We start from the raw sequence: 25,662 nt of genomic DNA, 5'->3' as shown, positions 1-25,662 counted from the left end.
GTCCTGCCATTTAATTGACTGTTCTTAATGGTATAATGAAAACTCCCTCCTCGCCCCCCACCCCTTTCTGTGGTTCATCATAGATTAATGTACAATTTCCCAGAATCTTGTTTCCCTATTCTTGAACAAAGATGTATTAGACAACAGACCAATGCTGACTTGATTTTTTTTCTATTATTTAGTTGTAGTGGTTCTTTATGTATGTTGATAGACATGTGTTGATAGACAAGGGTGGTGGCAGAATTTGTAAGTGAGCTAAAAATGTGAAGATTTTATTATGATATGGGCATCCTTATATGAAGATGATCAGAAGTTTAGAATCTGCTGGTATATCCAACATGTTTTTTTCTCTTGTTGTCCTTACTGTGAAACTTCACTTGAAATTTAGGCCCTATGCCTACATATGGAACTTTCTATTGAATGACCACGTTAATGGAACTAACATAATGAAAGTCTACTTCTATGGATAATTTACATTATCTGATTAAAAATATAACCATGTAGATCATTGTTGCTACCACTGTATTATAATTGCAACATATCTTGTACAATATATGCCATCTAAGGTGTCAGTGGAAAAGTTATGGTTTGCTGAGCGTGATCATCCTATTTGTATGCATGCATTATTTTTGTATCTGGAGTTATGAATATCGACTGTGTACCTGTATTTCCAATGTTTGCTTCTGGGTAACACCCACAAGGTATTTAAATCCAGTCTAGCCAGCATATTGGGAAGGGAATTTTTGAGTTGATGGGCCATCAATGAACACAGTAGGCCATGGAAGAAACCTGTCTTCACTTGATCAACATTCTTGTGGACATTCTAGCTAGAATATTGGTAATAGCCCCAGCTCTGACTCATAGAAGCATACAAGGGCATGTGACTAGACCATGTGCTACTGAGCTCCATTTTGTGCCTATATTTTTCCACAAACGAAGACTGAGAGCTTTCCCTCCGTATGCCAGAAGCTATAAAAGGCTCTGGAAGCATCTCCGTTTTGCAGCGTTGCTGCTCTGATCTCTGGACTATGAAGTTACATTCATGGGAGCATTCTAACCAATGATTTGGAAGCACCCAGAGACTTAATAAGCTAGCAGTTTATTCCATTGCTGCTCCAAACCCGGTACAGTAAGTCCTCGCTTAATATTGTAGTTATGTTCCTGAAAAATGCGACTTTAAGTGAAACAATGTTAAGTGAATCTAATTTCCCCATAAGAATGAATGTAATGGGGGCTAGGTTCCAGGAAAAAATGTTTTCGTCAGACAAGACTATATTTTATATATATAAAACTTATACTATGTATATGTGTTGTATAAACAATTTAATACTTTACACAGCAATGATGATTGTGAAGCTCAGTTGAGATGGTGAAGTCAGAGGGTGGAAGAGAGTGGGATATTTCCCAGGGAATGTCTTACTGTTAAATGATGAACTAACACTTGGCTGAGCCCTCAAGGGTTAACACGTTGTTAATGTAACCTCACATTCTGCAAGGCAGCACAAATGGAGGGAGGGGAGACAGCATGGTAGACAGAGACAGACACACACACCGTGTGTATGAGAGAGAGAAAGATGTGCATTGCCCCTTTAAGTACGCTGACCCCACTCTAAGTACATTGCCTTTTTAAGTAGATCAGCAAGTTGAGACAACAGCTGCTGCCAGCAAGCTCCCTTCCACATGAGCCCTGTCGTGTCCCCCTCCACTCTGTGGAGATGAGATACGGGGGGGGTACCCTGACATTAGTAACCCTCTTCTCCCCCCCCCCCCCGCCCTTTGCACAGCAAGCAGGAGGCAGTGGGGTGCGGGGGGACAGGTGAACTGCCTGGCAATTGATAGCCTGCTGGGTGGCTGCAGCACAGGGAACTTAGGTCAGCTGCTGGCCCGCCCTGGTTCCAAGCTCCCCAGCTAGCTCCAATAGGCTGCTCTTTCTGCAAGTGGTAGACAAAGGCTGCTGCCAAACAACATTATAAGGGGGCATTGCGCAACTTTAAACAAGCATGTTCTCTAATTGATCAGCAATGTAACAATGAAGCAAGGTTAACCGGGCCAACTTTAAGTGAGGAGTTATGCTATAAGAACTCAGCAATTATGTATGTATTTTATTTCTTTAACCAGTTTTAACTCTCTCACCTTTTTTCTTTCTCTTATAAATAAGCCTTTAGATATTAGCTACTAAAGGATTGGCAACAGCATGATTATTGGGTAAGATCTGAGTTATATATTGATCTGGGTATGCGGCTGGTCCTTTGGGATCAGAAGAACCCTTTGAAATTGTTTTAAAATAACCATTCATCATTAAACGTATACAACATATAGTCTTGTATACGTCTGGGTGTTGAATCCAGGTCTGGAATACCTAAAGAGGCTGCATTTCTGACTTCTTGTTAGCCAATGTGGTGAGACAGAAGTTTACTTTTTGTTGCTAGTGTGGTATATCCTATAGAAGAAAAAACACCAGTTTTGGGATGTCTGCCCTATTTCTCAGCAGTTTCTCCTGAATTTGATGTTATCAGTTGTGATCCACTGAGGCATGGTGACAGCTTACATGTGGAACTTGATATTGAGTGGCAGTCATTAATGGAACTAACATAATGAAAGTCTACTTCTGTGGGTAATTCTTTTAATTCTCTTTTGCTTTATTACCCTTTTTTTGTTTACTGATTTAAATCAACTAAATAAGGTACTAAAACTCATGATACATAAGACCTTAGTCGAAGAGCAATGCATTTACTTTTAGAATATCCAACCATAGGTCCCTTCCCTCCTCTTTTTAATCTATCCGTGTGTGGAAAAAACATACGTTCTTTGTGGAATTTTACTATCAGACATGCATGAGTCCAACCACGCAGATTCAGTTGCAGGGCCTTAGTTTGTTCATTGTCAGCCAGTTGTCCCTATATATACATGGAGAGGTTGGAGGTTATTTGCCGTGATTGAGAGCCAGAATGTGGTCACCCATTAAAATATCAAAACATTAAATATGAAAAAACAGCAAATGTCTTACTTTACAGATCCATATGAATATTACATGGATTTAGAAGAGCCAGCATATGAGTCAGAAGTTCCAGGTTTGTAAACTATTAACAAGCCCTCTTATTAAAAATTATTTGTATATGTTATATATGGTATTCAGGTTTGTATTCTCAAGTAGCTTGGCATAATAAACACTTTTTGGTGTATGTTGTATACGTTAGTCTGTAATGAGGAATGGGCAAATCTGGGTGTGGCTTTGGTTTTGCAAAACAGCAGTTCTATTTAATTTTGGTAAGATGAAAAAAATGTAGGCCACCATTGGTGAAATCTTTGCCTCGTTGAAGTCAATGATAAAACTTCCATTAACTTCAGTGAGGCCAGGATTTCACTCCATGTGTTTGAATTTTTTTAACCAGTAAGTTTCCTGTGCTCACTTTGTGACTCTTAAACTAGAGTAACTATAGATCCTTAGATTTTAAGGCCAGAAGGTACCATTATGATCTAGTTTGATCTCCTGCATAACACAAGCCATATGATTTCACCCGTAATTCCTGCAGCAAGCCAAATAACTTCTGTTTAAACTAGAGCAGCCTTTTAAAAGGACATCCAATCTTGATTTAAAATCTATGAGAAAATCTACCACATCCCTTGGTAAGTTGTTAATTACCATCACTGATAAAAATTTGAACTTTATTTCTTATTTGAATTTGTTTAGCTTCAGCTTTCAGCCATTGTTAAATGCAAGATCCCTCTGCTATAAGAAATCTTCTCCCCCTAGAGGTACCAACAGATTGTGATTGTTTCTCCTTAACCCTCTCTTTGATAAGTTAAATAGACTGAACTACTTTAGTCTCCCACTGTAAGCAAGGTTTTCCAGACCCCAAATCATTCTTGTAGCTCTTTTCTGAAGCATTTCCAATTTGTCAGCATCCTTTTTAAAATGTGGATACCAGGACATTGCATTACAATAATGGAACGCAGGGACATAGTGTTCCAGCTGATGCTGTATATGGAGGTAATACCACCTCTCTACTCCTAACCTATATTGCCCTCTTTATACAGCCAAGAATTGTGCTACCCCTCTTAGCCACAGCTTTGCACTGGGAGTTTGTGTTCAGTTGGTTATACACCATGACCCCTAAATTCCTTTAGAGTTTCTGTTTTCCAGGATATGTTCCCTAATTTTGTAAGTCTGACCCACGATTCATTGTTCTTTAATGTATTATCTTTTGCATTTGGCTATATTAAATGTTCCAGTGAGTCCAGTTTACTAGATAGTCCCAGTTCCTTTATATTAATAACCTGTCCTTATTTACCACTTGACTAATCTTTGTTTAATCTGCAAACTTTATTTGTAAAGGTTCTGTTTTTCCTTCCAAGTCACTGATAGATAGCACTAGGACAAGAGCAGATCCATGCCAGACTACACTAATAGTACCACCAGTTGATGAGACCTAATGAGTTATTTTTCAAATGTCAGCCAGTTTTTAATCCATTTAGTATGTGCTACGTTGTTTTTGTTTAGTGCTATTTTTTAATCAGAATGCGATTTGACTTAGTACCACATGACTTGCAGAAGTCTAAGTATATTGTGTCAACACAGTTATCTTTATCAACCAAACATGTTATCTCATCTAAAAATATATATAGTTTACAAAACAATATCAAGTTCATAATTCTATTTTCCCTTTCATCTTGAAATAATTATTACCCTGTTTCTGAGACCACAAGGAAAATGAAAAATAAGTTAGTACATGTTTTTTAAGATCATGTATGGTATAAGTAGAAACATTATTTTGATTAAATGCAAAAATCTGTTGCCCTAATTTTTGGAATACTATTTGCTTTATAGTTGTAAATACAACTCCCTAGGCCCCAATCCTGCAAATACACATGGGCTTCATTTGACTTATGGAAATAGTCCCACCAAAGTCAACAAGACTACTCACAGGCTTAAAGTTAAGCACATGCATAAATGTTTCCAAGACTGGGGATTCCTATTGTAGATTGTGGGATGTGTGGTTTTATAAAACAGTAATCAGTGCTTAAACATAATGTTGCATGATTACTAATACTATTAGTATTAGTATGTGGAATATAATTGGAGTGTAGCTAACTGTTTACTCACAGGGTATTTTGGTTACTGCTGTGTTTCTTGGCTATTTTATGACAGATTAATCTAAACAAAGCAAGTAAATATATCTTCCTTTTTAGATAACACTGAATTAGCACAGGAAGATGCTCTTGAACATCATGGAGGTACTGTAAAATAAATGTTTTTTCCCCTTTTTATACCATGTGGTTAAAAAGCTGCATTTCAGTTGGTTGTCGGGGGAGAGGTGTGCCTTTCTTCCTACAGTTTAAGGACTTCATCAGACTTTTTGATAATGCCTTACATTTATATTATAGCTTCCATCCTGCAGGATTCCAAAGCGCTTTATAAACCTAACTTGTATGTAATGTAAAACAATGCAGCTGCTCCAGTAATGGAGCCACATGTATGGAACATCTATCTTGCTCAGAACATACACGTATGAAAAACAGAAACTAGAATGGATCTTAAGTGGTAGGCAATAACTTTATTAACTTAATACTGGGTAGGGGCAATATCTAATACCCATTGCTAGGGCCCTACCAAATTCACAGCTGTGAAAAATGCGCCATGGACTGTGAAATCTGGTCTTTTGTATACTTTTATCTTCTACTATACAGATTTCACAGGGGAGACCAGCGTTTCTCAAACTGGGGGTCCTGACCCAAAAGAGCGTTGTGGAGGGGTTGCAAGGTTATTGTAGCAGGGACATGGTATTGCCATCCTTACTTCTGCACTCCCTTTAAAGCTGAGTGGCCGGAGAGTGGTGGCTGCTGGACGAGGGCCCAGCTCTGAAGGCAGCAGCCCAGAAGTAAGGGTAGCAATATTACACCATGCCATCCGTAATCTGCACTGCTGCTGGTGGCAGTGCTGCCTTCCGAGCTGGACTCCTGGCCAGCAGTTGCCACCAGTAGCAGCAGCGCAGAAGTAAGGGTGGCAATACCCCAACCCACCTACAATAATTTTACAACCCCCTTCACTCCTCCCCCACCACTACACTCTTTGGGGTCAGGACCCCTACAGTTACAACGCCGTTAAATTTCAGTTTTAAATATCTGCAATCATGAAATGTATGATTTTTAAAATCCTATGACCGTGAAATTGACCAAAATGTAATGTGAATTTGGTAGGGCCCTACCCATTGCTTACCAGGCATTCAACTGGATCCAGTGTGAGGTTGCCAGTCTCCCTCCAAATAGCCAGTAACTCAGGACTCAACTCGTTTCTGAATTCCTTGACCCTCTACCCCTCACAGGTTGAGAAAGAGTGTACCAAAAGGGCTCTTGGTCTGCCAAGACGTTAGGCCTCCCCTTATGGGCACAAGGCCCACCAGCTAAAATAAACATTCCTATATTTTCTTTCAGTATTGGGCTCCTGAATCTTAGTTGTCTTCTGTGTTGTCTCAGTTCGCCAACCTGGGATGCCTTTTACACTGCTTTGCCTGTGAACAGACTCCTGGCCAGTTATCACACAGCCTCCAGCATGTAACTTGATCCCAGCTACACTGTATTGAGTGCCACTAGCTACCCACTCATGAATTATCCTGCAGAAGAACACCAGCAGATTCTCTAGTCCCAGACTTTCTCCCAGAAATGTGCATCTTGTATTGCCTGGCACTCTACTGGACTATGCAGGCTCATAGAAAGTGTCATTTCATCAGCTGAAAATGACATGCACCAGTTTTGTTATCCTATATGGAGTTTCCCACATACTTTATCTAACCAGTGTGTTTGGATTAAAATAGTGAAGTAAGTTTAACTACAGAAAGAAAAGAGAGACTTTTAAGTGACTACAAGTAACGAGGCATAAAAGTCAGGACTGGTTACATCAGAAATAAAAGATAAAATGCAACTGACATTTAATTTAACAAACTAAAATGAATCCAAAGCAAATATCTTTCTCACCAGATGCTTTGCAGTCTGCTGGCTGAGATTTTTTCAACCAGGACTTGCCCCATCCTCCCAGTTCAGTTCTTTGAGTCATTGATGTTATAAGCAGAAGGAGGAGAAGTGAGGTCAAGTGTTCTTCTCCCCTCTTTATTATTCAATTTCTTGTGCTAGAAACATCATTGCTAAGCCATGGTGAGAAACCCTTGTGGACATGAGGTTTTGAACCATCCTTGTGATGAAATGTACATTTCTTGTCCATGCCTTCCCGCTGCCAGAGAATGACCAACTAACCAGGTGGTAGTCCATTAACACCTGGCTGGGGTGCCAATGTGTCTTAGTCTCTGAAAACTGGTTTGGGCCTGCTTTTCTAACTTGGAATATGTTACAGCAATGTTATACAGTAAAATATTATAACTTTACATACAATATTGATTCACATATTTTACCAAGACAGTATTGTTCAGTAGATTTGAGTTTTCAAATAATACCTCACAAGGCGTACTTTGTACAACATTTCACAGGAAAATCTAGCTACTGACTCAACCTAAACCTTTCCTATCTTGTGGGAACTTATTTTTAAATTTGTCTTTTGGTGCAGGAAAGTTTTCAGAATTCTGTTGGGGGCGGGGGTGGGGGAAGCTCTACCCAAATTGAACTTTTTTGTCTTAATTTTAAGTATATCACTAACTTACAATTCAAACAAATAACTTAGTATATTCATTAGATAACTTTTAATGTTTATCCTATTCATGTTATCTCTAAAATTCTGTGACTTTAATACTTTTTTAACAGAAGATATAGTGCACCAAGACTATGATAAACATTTTATAACTATTGTCTTTAATGAAAATATTGATCTTGATTACATTTTAATTGTCCTGATACTTTAATATTTCACTTTCTTTTTTGTGAAACTAGACCCTATTTTCACCTCCCCTCCTTTTTATCAATAGGAGAGCCAGGAAAACATAGATTAAATAGATTAATCTAGATGCTCAGAAGTGAAGCACATATTTGTAACAATGAAATTACATAAAAGTTCAAGTAGTAACAGTTGTTACCAGATTTGCCCATTACTTGATTTATTCAGGTTACTCTTCTGGGGAAGAGGATTCTGTAATTCTATCACTGTACTGCATGTGTCACTTGTGTTTTCATATGGAGTTCTGCTTCTCCCTTCTGCAAGTCCCCTCCCAGTGGAGCTATCCTGCAGGATCTAGGTTCCCCAGGGCTGGGTTTCTCCAGCCCCAGAACTGGATGAACACACACAAACCCCCACATACATTAACAAAGCAGGTCTGAGCGGATAGGTTCAGTCAGCACTGTCAAGCTGACCCCTTATGTCTCGGGACTCACTGGGCTGGATGAAGCAGCACTTTCAAGCTGACTCTCCTTATATGCCCCTGGGCTCCATGGACTGGGTCAAGCAGCACTTTCAAGCTGTTACCCTTATGCGTCCCAGATTCAGCACGTTCTTATCCCCCCTCTCACAGCACAATTGTACTGTCAGTAACCTAGTTGATGAGCAGACCCCACAGTGTTTTGGGCACTGCAGGATCTTTAGCTTAGGTAAAAGAAGCGTTGTTGTAGAGTGAATGGGGGAAGCTAAAAACACAAAAGAGTAAAGTTCAGCAAGAGAGAGAGAGGCAACCAACTTAACCCTAAGTTATTTATTGAATAATAGTGATAACTACACAAGGAGGACTAAGACAACATAACATACATTATTAAAGGTTAATACCTAAGGTAGAAAGGAAAACAGAGGGGGGGGGGGGATCTCACCGCTTCCTGAAGCTTGAACTGGTCGGGGTTCCCAGATGATGGTGGTAGCTGAGGGTCCTGAGGGCAGGAGACAGGCATAGTCCCCAGCAGGATCAGTTAGGAGAATATGGAGTCCCAGTGGAACTGATGCATAGTTTGGATCTAAGCATCAGAACCCTGACTAGAGGGTGAGTAGGGATTTTTGTAGAGAAAATACAATTGTTGAATGGAGAACAATAGATTTGTTTATAGGTAAGCTGATGACTCAAGGGTTTTCTTTAGACTACACAAAAGGAGCTGATCACTCTTGGCTATGGGCGGTGTTTTCTTCCAGGGAGCTCACAATGCAACTAGGCGGCTTCAGTATTTGGATATCAATTAAGGATTCATTACCAGAATTGGTCTGATAATTGCTGAGCTGGGTGTGTGCAGACATAGGTTCTTTAGCATCTGGAGCAGAGATTCCCATGATGCAGTGCTTCCCTGCTTTTTCTGGTCCCAGAGTTCAGTGTGGTTCTCTGTTCTCCATTCTGAATGCAAATTGAGATGTCTTCCTGTCCAATCTTTCATGCAGATGAGGCTAGGGGAGTTGTCTCTGCTCTCCATTCTGTATGCTAATGGAGATGTCTTAATCTTGTCACCCTTGTCAGGAGGGGTCTAGGTGTGTCTCCCAACGCCCTTCACTGCTCTCTGCAAGTTTTTTCCTCTGATGGGTTTTGGTCTAAGCAGAGGCTGGGGCGGGGGGGTGGGGGTGGGAGCGGGGGAAGGAGGGCTTCATGAGTCAGGCTGGATACTGTACCCTGGTTCCCCAAGAACACAGAGGTGTCTGGTATCACAGTGTGTTTAAAAAAACAGAAACCAGCTTTTTGAACAGCATTATAAATTGCTGCTTATTGCTCTCGCCTAACTTAACCCTGAACACCAATGGCTTAGATTCACAAAGAAACCTAGGCATGATGATGCTCAGTGTCACCATTCCTAATTTTAACCAACTAGAAAATCACTGGGATTCACAAAGCTTGAATTTGGTGCCTACCCTCCCTATATAATGAATGTGGAGAGTGGGATTCACAAAAGTCCCAGCACTCTAGTCAGCTTCTTACCTAAAATAGCCAAAGGAAGGTGCTAAGCTGAGGGGTATGTGCTAAGCTCCTCCCTCTATATCCCTAAATCTGGGCTGCAGGGAGGCATCTCTGTCCGCGTGGGAGTCTCTGCTGGAAACCCTCTCTTGATTTTAGGTGACTGTGCTGTTTTAGCGAGAAGCTGGGATGGGGTTTGGGGTGGGGTGACAGTGTCTACATTGGGCCAGAGATGAGAGCGAGAGAGAGAGAGCATGAGAATGACACTGTAGCATGATGTTTGGAGCATTCACCTGGGAAGTGGAAGGCCCAGGATCCAGTCCCTCTGCTCCAATGATTTTTTTAAAAAATTATTTATCCACAGGAGTGGATAAACAGCTTCAACAGGAAAAACTGGGGAAGCCCCCACATCAGAATATCCCATAGTCCAGAGGCTACGGCACTTATTTGAGAGGTAGCAGATCCCAGTTCAAATCTCTTCTCCCCCGCAGGTGAAGAGGAGACTTGAACCAGGGTCTCCCACATCCCAGGTGAGTACTGTAACCACTGAGCTAAAAGTTATAAGGAAGAGCTTCCTCCCCTCCCCCCCAGCACTTTGTGTAAGCATCTCTACACAGGCCCAATCCAGTAGGTGAGTTTTCAGCACGCATACCAGATTGGGCCCTGCAGGTAAGTTAGTCAGATGAATGCCTATATTTTCTTGGTTCAGGCATTGCTGTGGGGCTTAGGTGTCTGGACTTGTGACATGGGTTGCAATGTGCATGCGCACAGGCAGAAACATAGACACTTAGCACTTAAATGTTTGCAGTAAAATTTCCCTAAGTGAGTTTAGGCTCCTGCAGGGTCGCAGGGATATTTGAGTGGGGATTTGTGAATCCTGTTGGTGCCTGATTCTGGGATTTAGGCCCCTGAAGTGGCAGTTAGGCGCACAAGTCCTTTTGTGAATCTTGTTCTAAATAGTTTGGGGTATTCTGTTTTTAGAATAACATGTTAATTTGTTCGCATTTAAATTGAGCTTTTCTTTTAGTACTTACTGACATTGCATACATTTGATATAAAACTCGGTGTCCATCTAATGTACTGCGTACCTTTCCAAAATTTTAAAATTCACAACATCAGCAACACGTTAAACCTCCATATAATAAATAGCTAATTCTTAACGTTGTAATTGCCATTACCCAACAGCAAAATAATAATAAAGCCTTTTAGTCAATTAGCCTCTTTCCTGTCCAAAGACTTGAAAGAAAAAATAGCCCTTGACTTATGTACAAAGGTAACAAATTTGGCTTGACAAAATAATTGTATAAAATTATCCTGCATATCAGTGATAATTGTCCTGAGGATTTATCTCTGCTTGGTGGGTCAATGTGCTGAAATCTAACTTTTTGATCTCATCTGGTTGAATGGAAAAATACTTTTTGAACTTTCACTTGACTGAATTTTTTTAATGAGACATTTATGGATCCGGTTATATAGTTGTTCCGGGTGTGGAATTCCCATTGACTTCAATAAAGACTCTGTGTGTATGTGGAGCTGCTGCACAGTCAGGCCCCAGAACTTTACTGGGGAAAGCAGTTGAATGCGCTGCATTGACTAGATGAGCTAATTTCTAACTCTAACACCTACACTTAGCAAATGTGTTACATTTTATGATGCTTTGCTAAATCAGACCCCAGAACTTTTGATTGATATTAATTCTTCTCTCTCTTTCTTTTTAGAACCAAATTATGAAGAAGGGACTGAGACTCGGGATACAGGTAGAGATCTATTACTGTTATGTTGGACGTGGAAAGACATTGCGGTTCTTAAACAAATGTCCATTAAGGTGGAGTTACAGCTGCAAATCAATACCAATTAAATCAAACATAATATCTTAGTTTTTTAAGAGTAATTGAGCATTAGATAATTGTAAATTAATGCTCCCCAAACAACCTTTAATTTCAGCCTATAATCCAGCTATATTAGTGTGGAATCTGGGTCGTCAGAAAGTTACAAATATCATATGTGGCCTATTCAGTCAGAATATACTTTGGATGGTAGAAAAGGTGGATTATGCTCTTCAGCTAATGGTGTTTATAATGAGACATTAGTTTTGAACAATATTTTGAGGATTATCACCTCCACATATGTCTTTTTAGATAATATCCTCAAAGGATTCTCACCCTTGAGGTTTGACCCAGTAAGACACAGGTTGGGAACTTCTTTAGCTCAAAGCTTTTTGGGAGGGCTCCCTCGGACAGTTGTGATGTGATAGTTTAGTATTGCACCTCTCCACCTACTGGTTGCGTGCTGCCCATTGCCACTACCATAGCCCTAAAACCTTCCGGGCCATTGCTTATTGACTGCAGTCAGGCAAGGAGCCTACAGGACCTGTAATCAAAACCATCTGGAGCTGCCACTAGTGGCTCTGCTTTGACCCATTGATCCTGCATTCAGTGCTGGATGTCCTTTGTTGGTGTCTCTACCCTCTTGGCAACACCAATAAGTTAGGTTTGTTTATTTTGTTTGGCTGCAGTGTGCTATATTCAGGAATACGAAGCTTCTTTGAGGCCTTTGCACATAAACAGAGGTGATTGAAAAGACTGATTCTTCAGCTTTCGAAGGAGACAAATAAGAATAGCCACAATAAAAGTATATAAAATAGCAAATGTTATAGGGAAGGTAGATCAAGAGCTTCTGTGTTCTCCTTGTTCTTTGTTGTCTCAGAACATAAGAAAAAGGAGACAGTCAATTTGATTAAAAGGTGGCAAATTCATCTCAAAATTAATTAAATTAAAAGATGACAAACTCATAAAAAGAATTTTTTCCCCCACACAAGTTGTGGAACTCCATTGCCACAGGATGTCCTCAAAGCCAAAAATTTAGCAAGTTTCAAAGAGACTGGTGTTTATATGGATAACAAAAATACTGTTAGTTAAAGCAGTTAATCGAAACAGATTTTGGAAGAGAGACCCTCCTGCCTCAAAGTTTTGGTTGCATTAAGTTACGCCACTACTGTAATTAAACCGCTGTTGCATGTCCACACTATGCTCCTTGTGTCAGTGGAGCGCATCCACAATAGCAGCTCTTGCATCGACACAGAGAATAGTGCACCATGGGTAGCTATCCCAGTGTGCAACTGGCTGCAGCATGTTTTGGGAAGGATTTGCAGTGCCTCGTGTGGCCTGGTTCAGCATCAGATGATGCGGGTTTCTCAATCCCATTGTTCCATGGGGATCCTACTCGATTGCCAGCTGTGTTTCAACTGCCCTGGTAACCTGCAGCCCAGCCATCTCTGTCAGAAAGCATGGCTCCTGCACTGCTTTTTAGTATTGCACCATGCATTGACCACAAGGCTATAAGCGCAGCTCAATAGAAGAGGAGTGCTATTCGGCTCAGGGAGGCTTTGAAGGAGCATTTTAGCACTGAGCCACAGTAATGGGTGCTGCTGTAGTGTGTTAAGCCTGGCATTATTTGTCAGGCTGTGCTCTGAGCCTTGTAATGATTGCTGTGTGCCCAAAAAGTAACACATTTTAAATACTTTTGAAAGTAATGTGACCAAACTGACATTGCTGAACAGTAACACAAGAAGTCCACAGATGGGGCGGGAGGGAGAATGGGAGGGGTGTGTGTGTGTATGTGTGAGAGAGAGAGACTGTGTGTGGAGGGGTGTGCACCTGAGTGAGTGTGTAAGCATGGTGTCTCTTTTAAGTGCAGCTGCAGGGGACCCAGCCATGCTGCCTGCCTGCCACTGTGGCCCTAGTGTTGGGGAGAGTAGGATTCCCTCAACGCTATGTTTGGCTGTCATTGTGTTTAATCTCCTATGGGTGGAGAGCCTTGGGTACTGCTGCAGCCTTGGAAGGTACATGGATGGGGGGGTTGTAGGGAGTGCCTTATGATTCTCTCCCCCTGCCTCCCTACAGTGATTTCTCCCCTCAGACCCACAGCCTTCTCTCCCCACAGCCTCAGTAGAAGTAGCACTTCCCCTGTAGTGCAGACAGGAGCATTGGGCAGATGCTATGTGACCTCTCCAGCCGAGCAAACAGGAAGAGCAATTTCAAAACTTCCTGGGGCTTTAAAAAGAGAGTGGCGCATAGCTGTGTAGCTGGCTGCAGGACGGTGGAGTTCAAAACAGTGACCAGTCACGGTGGGCATTGTAGGATACCAGCTTGAGGCCAGTTATGGTAATGTAAGGAACTCAGTGTCTACACTGATGCTGCGTCGCTCTAACTACATCACAAAAAGCTGTGTCTCTTGTCAGGGTTGTTTTATTATGTCGACATAGCAGGTGAGTTAAATTGGCAGGAGGAGCATTGTAGTGTGTAGGCCTCCACTGTTTTGTTGACAAAAGCTGCCTTTTGTCAACAAAACTGTGTTGTGTAGACAAGGCCTAACTATAAAGGGATTCAGAAGCAACCTGAAGTTAGGGACGGATGATCCCACAGCCGCCTAATGCAAGATACCTTACACCTTCTGAAGTCTCTGATGCTGGCCACAGGAGGCTGAATATGGGACTAGAATATGGACCACTGGTCTGATCCAGTATGACAATTCTTACCTACTTATAAAAGTAATGGGGAAAAAACAATAGGCAGAATTGAGAGGGGAAAGAATTGGTTCAGGGGTAGAGTGAAACAGCTCCAGAGAAGAGAGGGAGACTAAGTAGTGGAAGAAAGTAAAGAACAAAGCTAACATGTCATTTAGGTTAGTAACCCTAATATGTTTATGCTGGATTTTATTTTACAGAAAAAAACTTAGCCAGTGTTTTTTGTATGACTGCACTTATGTAAATAACTAAGATAAAATTATATCCCCTTAGTGTATGCAGAATTGGAGACTGGAAAAACAGAAGAAACTGCAGGTAAACTACTTTGGGATAGTAACCTTTAGATATAAGCGACAAAGAGTCCTGTGACACCTTATAGACTAACAGACTTATTGGAGCATGAGCTTTTGTGGGTGAATACTCCTCTGATACTTTAGATATAAGTAAATCTCCCCAACGCCAAAATAAAGAGAAAACAACCCCAACTGCTACCCTATTTCTTCTAGAGCCAAAAGGAGATTTTTTGTTTTTGTTTTTACTGGTGCACAGGTAACTTAAAATTCACTATCTGAAAACTTTATTTTTTTCATGTAACAGCTAAGATTGCTATAGCTGAAAGATTAGAGAGAGCAGTTAATTTTTCTGTTTGTATCAAAAAATTGTTTTTGGTGCATTTACACCACCAGTATATAGGTAGCTTTACTGTTCTACCTGCCTAATCAGTTGTTTTTCCCCTATTTGTGTAGAGTGGGAGAAAGAGAACCATTTTAAAAAGTAGGAAAAAGTAATTTTTTTGAATCTATGAAATTTGCCAGGGAGATTCTGGGACATGTAATATCTGAAACTATTTTAACACAATGAAATTGACAGGATTTCAAGCTAGCATCCCTTTGTAAATTAGATTATAAATAACACCTTGCTTATGAATTCTGCATTGGTTTAATAAAGGTAATTTTAAAGAATGTTTTCATGTATCATTTGAATGTATCCCCATTTCAGGTAAACAGCCTGTAAATGAACACTACTATGAAGAAAGCATAAAAGGTGAAAATAAATACGTTTGTTAGGGCTTGTCTACACTACAGGACTATTTCGAATCTACTTTTTAAATTTTTGTTTCGACGATTAAGTCGAATTTGTTTATGTATCCATATAACAATACAAATTCTTCTTGAGTTGATCCACACGGCCAGCAGCTTTTTTGACTGGGGTGCGTGGGAAGCTATCCCACCACCCCCCCGCCCGCCCCCTCCCATTGGCCCATTTTTGCCCCCCCAATGCATGCTGGGAAAAATGTGTCAATCATTGAATCCCCGCCCGCCTCTCTTCCTCTGAAAGCGCCGGAAAAAAATCTGCTCGCTTCTTCTCTGGTTACACACAGCGGTGCGCCACAGCACTCCGAGCATGGTGGAGCCCGCGCTCATCTGCCGCTGCTTACATCGCTGTCAACTCGGCGCCTTTTCGCCCACCACACAGTCAGCAGTCAGAGAAACCGGAAACCGAGGAGAGGCAGCACGGTGAGTGAGGAGAGTGGGCCTCTCTCTCAGCAGGGCAGTACGCTCGTGGTGGGATCATGGCATGGCAATGGTCAAGTTGGTGGGTGTGGGGACAACGGATTCTGGGGCCGGGAAACAAGCACAGACTGGTGGGACCACATAGTGCTGCTGCAGTCTGGACACAACAGGTGTGGCTGAAACTCAGGATGCTGTAATGACACACTTTGAACTTGCTTGCTGTGAGTTGCCCTGCTTGGCCAGGACACAAGGAGCTGTGCAGAAGCCTGACTGTGCAGGCGCGGCCATAGCCCTCTGCGACTCCCCAAACTTCCAGACAGCAGACAGCCACCGGTCAGTCCACTTCGGGCGTGGCGTGGTCTGGGCGTGGGGCGGAGTGTCATTCCCACGTATCAAGCAAAGTGCGCGCAGCAAACTGCAAGCAAAGGTGCTGAAATGTCAATGTCCAGGTCATCATCATGGCGATAGGGGGCGCGGATGGGATTCCCAAAAACTGGGGGGGATATACTGGGGACTCATCCCTATCCTGGCACCAGCCCACCAGGCCCAGCGAGTACATTAACCCTGAAGGGCTACTTTTCTTGCTGCTGGGGCTGTGGTGGACCATAGCAGGCAACGCCGCGTGTGTCAACGGGCGGGCAAGGTTCATGCGTGTGGTGTTCAGAAACTCTGTGGCAAGGAGACGCCACAGGCTTTCTTCCCACCAGGCAGGCACCCACAAAACGGATCCTCCAGCAGTGACCTCGGATGAGATGCCACCCGGCGTGGCCGCTAATGCCCTGGCTCATGAAGAGCCCCTAACAGGCGCCCCGCCTGACAAAAAGTGAATGGTGGTGCCCGGCTGGGCACAAGTGAATGGTGGGTGAGAGGCTTGCAGGACGGTGGAAGAGAGCGGATTGAGGACTGAATTGACTGGTGCTCCATCATCTCTGTGAAATCAGCGACCGTAGTTGCTGCTATCTGTGCACAATCTCCCTTGAGAGCTGCTGCTGTTGATCTTGGCCGCTGGGGAGTTGCTTCAACCCAGCTGGCTGCTGTTTATGATCAGCCAGACTGGCGGCTTTCAAGGCAGACAGCGCGAGCGCAGGGTGCACCAGGGAGAGGCTGCAGAGCAGGGCAAAGCACTGTCAGCCACCCTGATTTTGGACTTAAAAGAATTTTTTAAGAGAAATTCCCCATTTTACAAGTTACAACATGTTTTATTTCATGTTTAAACTAAAGACATGTTTTTTTTCTAATTAATAATCTTTCTTTCTTCTAATTTCAATTTGTTGGGTGAAGGGGTGTGTGCAATTGGATGTGGGGTTTGCAGTGGGGGGGGGGGTGGGTGGGTGCAGGGGGGGGTTGATGGCTGAAGGGGTGGGGGTGAGGGATGGGGGTGAGGGGAGGGGAAGGGGTGTGAAGGGTGAGGGGGGGGAGGTGCTTGGGGGGGGAAGGGTGACCTTTAGGGCTCGGGATGTCCAAAAAGGGTGACCTGCATCTGCAAGGATCACGGGATTTCTGGGACCCAGACACTAGGACCTGGGGCCACAACCACAGCACACACCACCACACACACACTGCCCCTGACACTGCACTCTGTGTGTGTCCTGCAGTCCACACTGTCCCTGGTGTGCCCCTGCCCTGACCCTGGTAAAAAGTCTGTAACAGGTGGTAACCCCAAACTACTTCTTCTGAACAGAAAACGTGGGGGAACAAAACTGAAACACAAACAAACTGCAATAATGTTATACACACAGGGGGGTTTAAAACTTGGATCTGGGACTGGGATCCTGTGTAGTGGTACAACAAAAATGTACAAAGGTGTCTTGTACATTGTAGCAGTGCTGCGCCGTGAGGTGACAGTTCTACCGCCCCTACCGCCTCCTTCTTGTCACTTTGGGTGAGTGACTTCTCCACTCTGGTTGCGAGGTTGCATTGCAGAGGCACTGCTCCTCCTGCCCTCCTGCCTCTCATCTGCAGCGGCGCCCTCCAGCTCCGCGCCTCTCCCTTCAGACCAAGCAGCGTTGCAAGCGCTTGCTGGTCTGCTCGCCCTTCCTGCCGCTCCTCCATCCTCCCGCTGCATAGCTGTGTCATCTGCTGCTGACCTCCTCTCCTCTGTGGATTGTCCTGCGCCTCCGCTCCTCCGCTCTGTTTGGCTCTCCTCTGGAAATTCTCTCGCCTGGCTTTTCTTCTCCGTTCAGCTCTGATGCAGGGGCAGTCTGATTTGGCGAAAGCGGTGTGATCAAGCCAGCAGTAAATGCAGTCTAGTAATTTTGAACAACAGGACAAACACACAAAGTCAACAACACAGTCAATTTCATCTAGTTCATTTTCACAGCCAACAGTCTACACAGTCTAGAAGTTCAGGAGAGAGAAGGAGATTTAGGGAACGCTCTCACGCGATTGGCACTGAGCGGAAGATATAGCGCATGCTGGAGGATCTGCAGCTGCATCCTGTAAGTCCTGCGCAGCAGAGAGCAGAGCAGCAGAGTAGATAGCTGCTAGTGCCTGGTGCAATGCTCAAAGCAGAAGAGAGTGCCATGTGCAGCTCAGACATCTGCAGGCGCCAGCTCCTGCAAAGCAGCTCCCAGAGACCCCTGCAGGCTTCCTCTGAGGCCTGCAACACGTGGTCGTTATGTTGCAAAGAATTCTAAAGGGCTGCGAGCGTCTAAGTTCTTATGCAAAGTAAAACTTAAGCGAAGAGGTCATTCTAGGGAGTAAAGTCTGCTGTGCACAACAGTAACAGTACACAAGTATTATTCCCACTAATTGTACCACTTACCTGCACAACGACTTCACACAGGACAGGCCCCACTCATTTAGAGATTCCACTAACAGAGCCCAGCACAGACCAGGACCCTGCGAGTACATGCTCGTAGACCCTGCGCTGCCATGCTACCTGAGGATGGCATGGCGCTGACTTGCTGAGGCATGGCTCTGCCTCCCACCCAGCAATTTCCCATCTACCAATAGATGGCATGGCGCGGAAGAGAGCTCTTGAGGCAGCTCTTCCCCTCTTTTTTTTTTTTCTCCATGAGTGTTTTTTTGCTTTTTTATTTTGTTTAGATAAATATTTTTTTTTTTTTTTTGTATGTTTTATTTTTTATAAATTATTTTTTTTTTTATAGTCCTTGTTTTTTTAAAATAACTGATTTCTGCCTGATTCACTTCCCTTCCTGTTTCCCTTCTGTTTGAGTGTCGGCTCCTGGTGGTCGGGCGGGTAGTGATGATCCTGAGGCTGATGAGCGATCCCTGATGTCCCAGGGAAGATCTCTACACTATTCCGGTCTGGACGTCAGCTCTCTTTCGACCCCGCGCCATCTTCTTGACCCTTCCCCATCTTCCCCATCGGTCCTCCCATGTCCTATCCTGGATCTTCCCTGCGGCGTCCGACTGGGGGCTGAGTGGCAGACCCACCCCGGTATGGCATGCGGCTGTCCCGGGGCTCCATGGGCCGCCTGCCCTGTCGCTGACTTTGCCTCACTCTTGCCTTTTGCGTCTTTTCTCTGGCACTGCATCGCTTTCTTTCAGCTCCTGCTTTCACTTTTGTCTTGCCGCTCTCCACTTGCTTCTTTTCCACTTCTTCGGCCATCTGCCTCCTTGCACAGCTCTTGCAGGTGCACAAGCTCCCGAGACACTGAAGGAGACAGACTCTGCTCTGGTCGAGAGCCTGCACTTCCCTCTGGCCCATGGCCTCTGCTTGGAGGACTTCTTGGCGAGGCCATGGGACAAGCACAGGCGCTCTCCACCGCTGTGAATCAGCTCCTGTGCGGCCAGAATCAAAGACAGAGACTCGGAAGGCTGGCGCCAAACAGCGCACACATGCCGCGGGTCATGCCAGAGTGGGGAAGCAAGAGCGTCCAACAGAGCGCGCCAAGTGTGGCCTGCAGATCGCAGCTGCTAAGTTGTGATCTCCCTGATTAGTCGGGCCAGTCGAAGGCTAAGCTGCGCCTTAGTTGTTTACATTAATCTTGGAACAATGTTTGTGTATTACTTGTACGGTTTTATACACAGAAGATTGTTAAATATTATGAAAATTGGGGCCCATATCATATTGGCATGGTCACTTTCTCAGTCCTTGTCAGGAATTTTAGCCTCCTTAAAACGAAGCATAATTTAAATTAAGCCCCACTGTGGTAGACTCAGTCTAGTGCTCTGGGTAATGCAAGCCTGTTCTAGATGATGATTTGTTTGTGGTTATCTTTCAACAAAATCATGTACTTGTTTCCATTTTTATACAATAATTAGAAATTTCTTAGTTTTGTAGAACATTATTCCTTCCTTAAAAAAAACCTTTTTTTAGGCATTTCACATTTTATAAATGTTCTCTTGATGCTTAGCAATGATGTTGGCCCAAAATAATAAATTTGAAGCTAAGAAATGTTGTTCCCAACAGAACCAGCTGCTGATGCTGAAAAGGAAGATGAAAGTGAGTATAAGCAGCTGTTCTCTTCTCTCTGAAAGGAGGGCTAAAAGATTATTTTTCTAAAGTTACTCTATCTTAATACAAATTGAAGATACTTGTTAAAAATGTACTTGACTGAGATTTTTTCTGTTACATACAGTAGTTTTAAATAGCTAATTTCCTTTGGAGAGTTAAATAAAAAAAAATTATAAAAGCAGGTTTCTTCCCCCCCAGGTTATAACAAAATGTTTTACTGCTTACAGCCTCTTGTGGATCTCAGATTCTGGATGTGGTATCTGAACTCCATGGTTGTCCAAACCTATTTGTGGTCTCATTGTTCCTTAACCATTTTATACTTCACTTTTTTCAGTAGCTTTGGACTTGACTAAATTAGGTTCTGCTTCTGCGTGTTGTTTCTTTAACTCCTGTCTAAGCAGTGGAAACTGAAAGTATTCAGAGCCTTGCAGGAACAGACCAATTCACTCCAATGGGACTTACTCGCATCCTTAAAGTTGCTCATTGGAGTATCTGTTTGCAGAATTGGAGCCTTAGGCTTTGTCTGTACTGAGGGTTTTCCCTGAATTCAGCTACTGATGGGCAGTGACAAGAGTAGCTTAACCAATCAAACCTCCGGGGGTAGAAAAGATAAAATGATGTACTGTAAGTCACAGTTTGCACTGGTGCCACATAGCTGTTTCAGGTAAGACTAAGCTCTACTGGTGCAAGTAGTCTCTGTGTGTCAAAGGGTGGCTGCCACCTCGGCCCCCCCCTCCTGGCTTCAGGGTGGCCCTGCGAGGGTCCTCCTGCCTTGATTTCCCTCTTTGATGCACTGGCTGTTCCCCCTCTTCCAAGAGGCCCATTGCCCTCCCACATTCTCCACCATATTTGATAAGATGACTCCTGCCTGGGGTGCTGTCCAGTTGCAGGTTTAAGGCCTGGTCTGCATTGGAGGGAGGGGGGAAATCGATCTAAGTTATGCAACTTCAGCTACGTGAATAACGTAGCTGAAGTCAACGTACTTAGACTTACTCACCGCATTGTCTTCACTGTGGTGAGTCGACTGCTGCCGCTCCCCCATCGACCCCGCCTGCGCCTCTCACGGTGGTGGAGTACAAGAGTCAACGGGAGAGCGCGATAAATCAACCCCCACTGCATTGATCACTGCCTGCCAGTCTGGCGGGTAGTGTAGACGTACCCACAGTATGACAGACCTACCTGCTTCAATTTCCCCTTCTCCTAGAGTCCCTAATAACTCCACACACATTGTCCACATGTAAATTGCCCTTTGCAGGGTTAATTTATTATAAAAGTTCCACAACAATAGACCAATATTCCCCACCATAGTATGGGAAATCTTTCAAGTCCCACTAATCCATGAACCTTGGCATCTTTCATGATGCTCCTGCTCTCTGGCACAGGCTGGTATAGTATAAAATTGAGCATTAGTCAGGAAATTGAAAAGCATTGGCTCCTATAGCAATATTAACTCTGCCATGTAGTACAGTTTCTATACAACACAGTTGTTACTAATGGTTTTGGGAAACTTCTAACCTTTTGACATTTTCTTATTTGAAATTGACTTAAATTTTTTCACCTTGAACTCATGCGTAAAGAGGATGGATGGTTCATTGGTTGAGGTGCTTGTTTGGGAATCAGACACAAACTTCATAGAACTTTCCTTATCTCGGTTCTCTTCCTGCGAGGTTTTCCATGGGAGGGGTAATATGAGCCTTAGAAATTAGCCTTCGCTTTGTTTTGTTGCAGGTTTAACAAGTGTAAAACTTACTTTAGGTATTGCTACAAATATTCTGTCTTCTTAGCTGCAGGGGCGCTTCCAGAACCAGTAAATGAAGATACAGAGCCAGGTATGTTTTCTAATTATAGTCTTAAACGTCTATGAGAGATGCATTTTTTGAAGTATTTGATCCTAAAACAGCTAATTGGTTTTTGTTTTTGTTTTGTTGTTTTTGCATACCTTGAACTCTAGATGAAATTCCTGAGGCTGTTGAAATTAATAAAAAGCAATCAGGTATGCATATTTTGTAAAAGTAATTATTTTCATGTTCAAATTGCCATATCTGTCAGTTAAATGTAAAAGGAAGGGATGTAATTAATTGATGTTTCCTACAGTGCATTACAAGAAATATTTGAGGTTTCAGATCTCCCAATAGGAAGAGTTAATTTTGCCCACTGACACACCAACTGTTAAATAAATGTTTTAATTACTTGCAGAAATGTATTTGCATTTGATTTAAAAAATTTAATGTGTAGACTCTTAATTCTGAATGCAGTGTTATTGTCGCCATGTTGGTCCCAGAATAGTCGAGAGACAAGTTGCGTGAGGTAATATCTTTTATTGAGCCAACTTCTGTTGGTGAGAGAGAGAAGTTTTAAGTTGGTCCAGTAAAAGATATTTCCTCACCAATCTTGTCTCTCTTTATTCTGAAGACTATTTGAAAAGATTTAAGTTTGAAAACCTTTACATTTGTGACTTTGGTGTTGCTGGCTACATTCTTGTTGCACCGAACTTAATACGAAGTGCCTTAATATGTCAGCTCACTGTGAGGAAAAATGATACAAGCCTTACTCTATCCGTGCTCAGTCAGTCCTTCCAGTGAACTAAATTGGAGTTTTTCCTGAGTAATGCCTACAGGATTTGACCGTATATTAATATAGTTGTTTTCTTATGAAACTGTGTTAGTTTAATGAACTTAAAAAATCTTGCTCTAATATAACTAACTGAAAGTGTGTATTACTGTTGGTATTTCATATTACAATTATTTAAACTTTTAATATATAGTTCTGTTTTACTGAAAACAAGATATTAATTGTAGTGAAGAGGCATTAAAAACTATTGCACATAACAGTTGTTAATAAGTAATGTCTAGTGTCACATCTGTACCCATCTGTTGGGTTTGCAGTTAGTGTGATAAGAAACTCATGCACACAATACTGTAAGTGTAATATACACCTTAATTTTCTTTGTAACAGAGGAAAAAGAACATACAGAAGACACTGTTGCTGCTGGACCTCAGGAAACAGGTTTGTGTAGTAATTCTTCTGCAATAAATCTGACCTAATTTTTTTTAGTGAATATTTCTATTGTGAAACTCAAGAACTATGACTGCTGTGAAATGGAATCCTGTTTTATAATTAGGCAGATATGAACTAAATTCTTGTTTCTGTTTCCAGATTTGTTCTGCAAAGGTTAACAGTGTTACAGTTCATGCTCTTTCTGAAGCTTTTAGTGTGGTCATTTTTGTAATAACACCTTTGCTATTATAAATATCAAACAGTGAGGCTGAGTGACAAGAGGTATATATTTTTTTGGCTTTAAATACAAAAGGACATAAGAATGGTTATACTTGGTCAGACCACTGGTCCATCTAGCCCAGTATCATGTCTTCCTACAGTGGCCTATGCCAGATGCTTCAGAGAGAATGGACAAAACTGGGCAATTATTGAGTGATCCACTCCCTATTGTACAGTCCCAGCTTCTGGCAATAAAATACAGTAATACAGTTTTTAAAATTTAAATGTGTGTAAATAAGTGAAAAGCATACATACTGAAAAAGTGCATGGTCAATGTACACACACATTTCAAAAGGTGTGTGTGTGTGTGTGTGTAATGGGCCCAGTGTCCCCATTACATACCCCTAGCAAAAGCCCACTTCTCCCCACGCGCTCTAAAAATAATCTGTTCAGAAAGGTATTTTGAAAGAGTAGCTTGTGTTAATGAAATAGTTACTACTAAAATGACCTGTACATGATTATTTAAGAGTTTTGAAAACAGATACATTATATGTAATTGCTGCAAAATTTGATTTACAGAAGTTCCTGTTGAAGCTGAGAATTACTCAAATGATGATCTAGTGGGTAAGTTAATTTTTAGAGTGTTATATTTTTGTGATAAGATTAAACTCTTCACAGTAGTAAAATTTATGGTGTGTGTGTGTGTGTGTGTGTGTGTGTGTGTGACAGAGAGAGAGAGAGAGAGAGAGAAGTATAGGTATTCAAATATTATGACTTGAATTTGCTTTCTGTTTCTGAAGTCTGAATAAATCCTAAGGCTGTTTATTATTGAGTTAACAGGAAGTAACTTCAGAATACTATTCTAATTATTTTTAATTCAAATTTTAAACGAATAAGAAAAAAATTGCCAAAATAAAAATGGACTGTTCAACTGATGAAGACGTAAAAATAAAAATGTGTGTATTTGAAGAAAGCAATGCATTCTTTAGTGTAATTTTAGATCCTGGTTTGAGAAGAAGACTTATGACAGGGATGGGCAAACTTTGTGGCCCAAGGGCCACATCTTGGTATAGAAATTCTATGGCGGGCTATGAATGCTCACGAAGTTGGGGTGTGGGAGTGGGCGAGGGCTGGAGGTGCAGGCTTTGGGGTAGGGCCAGAAATGAGGAGTTCAGGGTGTGGGAGGGGGGCTCTGTGCTGGGGCAAGGTAGTGGGGTGTGGGGATGTGTGTGAGGGCTCCAGCTGGGGGTGCAGGCTCTGGGGTAGGGCTGGGGATGCGAGGTTTGGGATGCAGGAGGGTGCTCCGTTCTTGGACCGAGGGGTTTGGAGGGCGGGAGGGGCGGGTCAGGGTTGGGGCAGCAGGTAGGGGCATGGGTGGCTCGGGGGTGCAGGCTCTGGGCACTGCTTACCTCAAGCAGCAACATGTCCCTCCACCTCCTACACAGAGGCAAGGCCAGGAGGCTCTGCTGCGTGCTGCCACATCTGCAGGCGCTGCCCCTGCAGCTCCCATTGGCCATAGTTCCCGGCCAATAGGAGCTGCGGGGGATGTGTGCGGCGCAGAGCCCCCTGGCTGCCCTTATGCGCAGGAGCCAGATGGGGACATGCCGCTGCTTCCAGGAGCCATGCAGAGTGGCCCCTGACCCTGCTCCCTGGCTGGAGCGCCAGAGTGGGGAAAGCCCCAGACCCCGCTCCCCAGCGGGAGCTCGAGGACTGGATTAAAACAGCTGGATGTGGCCAGCGGGCCACATGCGGCCCATGGGCTGTAGTTTACCCATCCCTGTTTTATGACATGCTACTTTGAGTATTTTTATCTTAGTCATCGGTTAACCAGACTACCACAGTACTTCCAGTTCCTCCATCCATTATCTAAATGGACTGCGTGATGCATAGTGTTTGTCAGACCCATAAATATGCTCCAGATGTTCAGAACATGGTACCTTTTGAGATTTACTTCTACAGATGGGTACGTGGTTTTGCCCCATGCACACACTTTCCTTGGGTCCTGCTTTCAGAGTTCAACACCAAACATTGCCAGTGTTTCTTTTAAAACGGAGCAGATAAGTTGTAAGAAGTACAGTGCAGAATCTCACATGAGCCAATGGATAGACCTTGTAGTCTAGAGGAGGATCAAATGTGCCCATCTGACTGGGCTGCTCTGGGGGCCCCCAGCATAATTTTAGTCAGCCC

The 25,662-nt window shown here is 43.0% G+C and overlaps 1 protein-coding gene across 1 annotated transcript in view; it reads left to right on the top strand.

Annotated features, from left to right (window-relative positions):
* Nucleotides 1-25,662, top strand: part of ASPH (aspartate beta-hydroxylase) — a 113,723-nt gene that overhangs the window by 76,555 nt on the left and 11,506 nt on the right. Inside the window, exons 11-20 of the mRNA XM_039522516.1 lie at nt 3,015-3,071; nt 5,191-5,235; nt 11,516-11,554; nt 14,596-14,637; nt 15,322-15,366; nt 20,215-20,247; nt 22,044-22,088; nt 22,211-22,252; nt 23,215-23,265; nt 24,055-24,099. Of these exons, the coding sequence (XP_039378450.1) occupies nt 3,015-3,071; nt 5,191-5,235; nt 11,516-11,554; nt 14,596-14,637; nt 15,322-15,366; nt 20,215-20,247; nt 22,044-22,088; nt 22,211-22,252; nt 23,215-23,265; nt 24,055-24,099 (444 nt within the window). The remainder of the gene's footprint in view (nt 1-3,014; nt 3,072-5,190; nt 5,236-11,515; nt 11,555-14,595; nt 14,638-15,321; nt 15,367-20,214; nt 20,248-22,043; nt 22,089-22,210; nt 22,253-23,214; nt 23,266-24,054; nt 24,100-25,662) is intronic.

The sequence above is a fragment of the Mauremys reevesii genome, linkage group 2 (genome assembly GCF_016161935.1).
Source record: "Mauremys reevesii isolate NIE-2019 linkage group 2, ASM1616193v1, whole genome shotgun sequence".
Lineage (NCBI taxonomy): Eukaryota > Metazoa > Chordata > Testudines > Geoemydidae > Mauremys > Mauremys reevesii.
The sequence above is the reverse complement of the archived record's forward strand: the minus strand, read 5'-3'. Positions and strand labels throughout refer to the sequence as shown.